We start from the raw sequence: 6162 nt of genomic DNA on the forward strand, positions 1-6162 counted from the left end.
GCAGTCTTTTAATCTGTGACAAATTGAAGGTGTGAGGTTTGGACCCCACTGCCTGTGGCTGGTGTTTACTGGACATGACTTAAGATCAGAACTGCCAGTTTGGCTGATTTTCCTGGTAACCACCATCTGGAACAAACCAGCTGAAGTGTCACTGCTGCTGCCTGCTTTATGGACATGCAAAGCCTGGAGCCAGCAGCTGGCAATCGAGTGGTGGTGTGTTTTTACTTCAAGGAAAGTTTTGCCCATAAATGGACTTGAGCTTTGCACCAACAATATTTTTAGTCAAGCCCTGAAAGATGATTATTTTGCCAGACTTGTTTGTGTGGCGATGGAGGGGTTGTTTTCTAAGGAAATGCTTAAAGGCACCTTTACTGTGCAGCTCTTTGAGGAACTGCAGCACAGCAAAGTGGTACCTGTACAAAACAAGGAAGAAAAATGGCGAGGGAGGAAGCAGACATTTGTGACAGATTTTCAAGGAGATATTTTTTTACACGAGGCTGTTAACACTATGGATGTCCTCACAGCTGCTGGTGAGAGGTGCCATGGGGCCCAGGACACAGTGGCTGATCTGGCAGAAGTGACTTCCTCTCCCTTTTGATTCCTGCAGACTGTCAATGTAATTTCTTTTCCATTCAGAAAAGAAGAAACACGCACAGAGGTGGGAGAAGTGGCCAGACATACATCACTAATTGTAGAAGTAAATGACAGGTTCAAATCCCAGCTTGAGATTTAACTGTTCTTTCGTAATCCATCTTTGGCCAGGTAGAGATAACAGGCAGCAAAGGGGTCACAGCAGTTCCTTCTCTCTTCTGACCTTTGCCAAGGACATAAAGAGATTTTGGGATATCAGTGGGACACTTTATAACAGAGGGACAAAGTTTTTGAAACTGAAGATAGTGAAAAAAAGAGAAACTTCAGAAGGAGGAAAGGAATATTATGAGGCCGTGGTTAGATTTTTGAGTGGATGATGCTGGTGAGCAGCTGGAGGAGCTGAAGTTCAAGGAGCTCGGGTGAGAGGGCAGAGGACCTTGACTCATCAGCAGCTGAGACACTTGGACTTGCACTTGTATGTCTCAGCAGAGCATTCTGACTTATGAGCTTCCCTAGCACCATCACATGCCTTGCCTGGATGCAAATAGAGAGAAACTTCTGCTTTCTTAGGACAGTTGTGAAATTTAGTGTGACTGTGTTACAAAAGGTTCAACATCAAGAAGTTTTAAACATTACAAAAACAACCGGCTGCGTTATTTTCTCCCATCCATTTCAGTGGAGTCAAGTTAGTGATAGGTTTTGGACTTGCACCAGTTTAGCTGAGAGAATTCTCTAAGTAGCTAGAACATGTGCGTATACATGCTGTAGCAAATGCAGAATATCCTTCCTTAATGAGTCTAACTGTTTTGGAAATATTGCGGGCTAGAGCGTGAAAATAATGCGATTTTGATAGGGTACAATTCAAGGAAATTGCAATGTAACTTTAATTTTGAAGCAACCATTACCTAAAATAATTAGTTTCCTGACTTTTTCTAGGATAACGTGCAACGTCTTATGAAGAAAGATAAAACACATTTGACTGAATAAAACACAACATGAAGGGGAGGGCCCAGTTTGGCCGTACTGGCGCTCGCGGTGTTGAGCGCGTTTCTCGGGGCGCGCCTGCATTCGTTTGGGAGGCTCTGCCCGAGCACCCCTGGAGCCAGCACCGCTTCCAGGGCGCTCCGCTCGGGTCACAAGGCAGCCTTTCTCACCAGGGCGCTGCTCTTTCCTCTTCCGACTGTAGCAGATTACAGATTATACTGGAACATGCCTGAGAAAAGGTCAGAAACGAGGGTGAAAGTCTTGGAACTGGAGCTGGGAAGCTTTCCATTCTCATCCGGGAAACTTTTTGCATTGAAGAGAAAACAAAGCAAAATAAACCATCACATCCACGACACTTCTGTTTTTCCTGCTATTTTCTCTCTGCCAGTTAGAAAGGATTTTACTTCCCTTGCGTTCTATAGCTAATGAATGTTTAGTTGAGGAATCTTCAGTGTCACACTGAACAGAAATAATGGCCCAACACAGTTCATTTTGTGTAACTCAGCCTCCACATGATTGCATAGCCTTGGGTCACTGTGTTTTTATTTACCAAATTAAAGATGTTTATATGGAGTGTTAATGTCAGTAGACTACGTGGTGTGCTTTGAAATCCAGTCTGTTAAATACTGTAAGACATAAAAGCTAATCAAGTGGGTTTTGAATTTTAATGACACTGCATTACTAAGCTTTTTGTGTTGGAGTAGTGGAAGAAAAATGAAAAAAGTCAACAGGATCATTTTATTATGAGCCTGAGGGGTGCTCAGTACCACTTTGTACTTCGTGTGAAGTGTGTAGAGAAACTGAAATCCTTGTGATCAGTACTTTCCTACCAGAAAAACTCTAGACCAAGTCCCATTTGGTTTGCTCACTAACAGGGTGAGCAACAGGAATTTCTCTATGCAGAAGAGGATCCCACAACACTGGAATTAGGAGACTTGCCATGTGCAATTGAAACTGCCAGGGGAAATGGAATGGGTCCAATGATTTAATTTCAGTTTGGTGGTAAGAAGGTGTTTGCATCCCTCAGGTGTTTGGGTGTAGTTTTGGTTTTAAGCTGGGTTGTGAGTTCCCTTTCCATCTGGTGGGGTGAGGCTGTTGTCTGCACGTGCGGCTGGGATGTAAGGTACAGATGCATTAGAGCTGCATTTAAACCAGGAAAGAAGTGATTTGGTGGCATTAATGTGTGGACTAATGGTGGTCCTATGCATGGACTAAAGAGAAGGGCAAAGTAACGGTAGAGCGATCAGCGGGGCTGCATCAACATAATTCTTTCAGGATCCAATAAAGTCTCTTTGTGTAACACTGGCTGCACTGTGCTGTATTCACAGATGAGCTCTTCAGGGAATGTATCTGCTGTGCTCCATTTTGATGTATATTTATGTCATTAGTAGCTGCAAGAATCAGGATGTTTTTCTTCCTTTCTCCTCAAAGATCATCTCTGACAGTAGTGCCCTGAAGTGCTCCATTCAAATTCTGACCAATTTGAAATCTGGCCTGAATTCATCAAGGCTCTTAGTTGATCAGAAGAGGACAAGTTTACTGTATTAATTGCTTTCAGCCGATTGAGTGCTTTTTATAGAGTGTTACAGGCTCGCAAGCCTAACACGTTTTCCCTTAGGTGCAGCTTTCCTTTCATACCCAAAAATATACTTTGAAAGCTTAGAAATGTGCAATTGGATCAAATGTTTAAACTTCCCATTCAGGCCTTAAGACTATTTCAAAGATTTAATGATGATTGTAAATAAAATAATCATAAATAAATCTCTCTCAGTAACAGCACTGCCGTGGTGGAAGGCCATGGAGGGTGGAGAATGGCTCCTTGGTGCAGCTCCCAAGTGTCAGAGCCGGGTCCCCGCCATGGGCTGTGTGGGGGAGGCAGGGACACGAGCCCGGCCGGGCCGTACCTGGGAGCTGCTCCTGATGGCTTTTCCACAGATGTCCAGCTTTGTCAAAAACCAGTAAATCTTATGAAGTTTATTTTCCTTATAGCATCTGTGTTTTATAATGGTGCTTTTAATTTGTTTTTCCTTTGTCTGCTGGGATTTCTTTTGTCCGGCACTTTGAGGCCTCCCTTTTTTTCTGGGTGGAAGTGAGTCTGTTAATGATGGCCGGCTTGGGAATACACCCCGGCCAGGCCGGCACGGCAGCCGCTCCCTCCCTCGGACAACAAAGCCCATTGTTGTTTTCTTTCTTCACTTTTATCCTCAACTTAATCCATTTTTCCTTTGAGGATTTGTGGAATAAAATGTCTGGAAAAGTGCGGCTCAGATTTTGGGTGGATGGCGTGGTGGCGGTTTTGTAGCAGACTTTCAGCAAACAGGTACGAAGGCAGAACTAACTGGAGGTATTTTCTGTGCCTCAGTGGGAAATGTTTATCCAATATAATGCTGCACTTGTAAATAAACTTTTGCTGCCAGACTACCAGAGCCACAACATCCTTGGCTTTCTGCAGGTCCCTCTGTAAAATTAGTGAGAGATTTCACTGCAGTTTAAATTGAGACATAAAGACTTTTTTTTTCCCCCCCTCTCTAGTGGTAGTCTAAAAGGCTGATTTGGAATTAACTGTGGGAGGTTTTTTGACTTGGGTATAGCTGTGATCAGGAATTTGGACCTTGAGTCTGTAACATTTGAATGAAAATAACACAAGTGCTTCCTTTCACTTGCGTCCTGAGCTGTGGCCCAGAGTGGAGAGGGAGCGAGGCAAGTGGGAGGATGCATACCCCTAAGCTGGCTGTAATGTATTCCACACATAGTTCTTGAACTGTCATCTGAAAATCTCTTCCATGGCAGCCCATGGAAAGACAAATACTTGACCGAAAGGTCTTGCCCTGCCACGGGGTCCTGAGGGCTGTTAGGCTCACGCTCTGGGTGATTACCGAGGGAAAGTGCCTCGTCACTCGGGATACGCTGCTGGAGGTGGTGGGGCTGACTCTTGAGAGGGCACACTTGCCATGAAATTGGGTTGATGGTGATTAATTTTCTCTAAATTAATTGCAATATTGAAAGTACTCCTTGAATTGTCAGCAGGGTGTGATTTGTGTGTAGCTGTCAGTATACAAGCAAGCTAGCATTTAAATTTAAACAGGGCTAAGTGAGGCTACTCTATTTGGGGTTTTATTCTTTATTAATATACGTATTTCCTTATGGAATTAATATATATTGTCCACGTGTGGCAAGGTAACTTGAGCAAGGTAACAGGATTCTGCTGTATGAAAAAAATGTTGGATATTTCTAGCAGACTTAAACTTTGGCTTATTTGTTGCTTGTCCTTTGACAGTGAATCAACAACTGCTTGAGCTGTAGAAATAATGTTGATGCTTGACTGCATTCTTTGTGCTCTCTTGGCCCGATACGACAGTCCTGCACACACGCAACTCCCATTTACTGCAGGAGGAGGTTCCTACTTCAAAGGGCTGGAGGAATGGAGGATGACTGTCGAATTTCTGTATGGGTACAACGGCAACACCATAAAATCATGGGGTTTTAAAATGACTTAATAAACAGAACGTGTGACACTGTTTTGTTCCAGCGAAACTCAGAATGCACAATACAGCTTTTACTGAAGGCTTAGGAAAGGAGCAGCCCTTGCCATAGAGTGCATTTACTGCATCCCCAAGGCTATGCAGTTAAGACGACAAGCATGTACCTCTCTGATAGGTCTGAGGCAACATACAATGAAGATGTAACAGTATAGAACATTTCCATCATAAAAATAGCTAAAAATAATCCAGTGTAAACAAAAGCAAATACTTTTGCTTTTTAAAGTTTCTTTAACCAAACATCCTCACCATCTTAATATTATTGTAGTCAGGTTTTCAAGAAAAACTTCAGTGTCAGAAAGATGTCTCCATTTTGTAGCATTCCAACTTTCAATTTTTGACTTGTATCATTTATTTGCAGTTAAGCAGTTGAACATTGCTGCAGAAAATCCAGATTGTTAGGCAATACTTATTGAAATATGTGTTTAGGTATTTACAGCTTTTTCATTTGTCATAGCTGAGTTTTTTTATCATGTTTGTGCTGTAAAGTGCTGTGCTTTATGAGCTCTGGTTTAGTTAATTTTTTATTGACCTTTGTATGCATCAGATTTAGCTGTGCATTTAAAAATGAAACGCTTGATCTCTCAATATTCGTGGGTTCTTGGGTTGTTTGTTGGTTTTGTTTTTTTTTTTCAGAGAAGAATAATCTTAGATTTAGGTCCTGTTCAGCTTCTCTTTTACATGTTTTCAGTTCTCTCTGCATAGTTTAGTAATTTTTTTATTTACTTTATGTTTTCTTACGTGTGAGCCTAAAAATTTATAGGGCGATGTTGCTGCAATTCATAAAAAACTCCTGAGTAATCCTGTGGTTTTCTGCATATCCTTAACTGCCTTGGGATTCCTCAACTTGTATGAAAATAAAGCAGCTCCTGGCTGTGTGGAAGGGAGAGCTGTGAACGCCTCCCTTCTCTGCATGCAAATATTCTATTGAATCAGCTGGGGGTTTTGCATATGGAAAACTACATGATGTTGGGAGCGGAGGGCACTGAGTAATTAAATGTGCCTTGATAGAGAGGGGACTGTTACAACACAGTCGTTTGGTTCAGCA

At 42.4% G+C, this 6162-nt stretch overlaps 1 protein-coding gene across 1 annotated transcript in view; it reads left to right on the plus strand.

Annotated features, from left to right (window-relative positions):
• Positions 1 to 328: 328 nt before the first annotated feature.
• LOC103777301 (breast carcinoma-amplified sequence 3-like) overlaps positions 329 to 6162 on the plus strand; it is a gene marked incomplete at its 3' end in the record, with an annotated part of 44704 nt that continues 38870 nt past the window's right edge. The window contains exon 1 of the mRNA XM_008944853.1: positions 329 to 530. Within this exon, the coding sequence (XP_008943101.1) occupies positions 329 to 530 (202 nt within the window). The remainder of the gene's footprint in view (positions 531 to 6162) is intronic.

This window comes from Merops nubicus, unplaced genomic scaffold (genome assembly GCF_000691845.1).
Source record: "Merops nubicus isolate BGI_N331 unplaced genomic scaffold, ASM69184v1 scaffold21867, whole genome shotgun sequence".
Classification (NCBI taxonomy): Eukaryota; Metazoa; Chordata; class Aves; order Coraciiformes; family Meropidae; genus Merops; species Merops nubicus.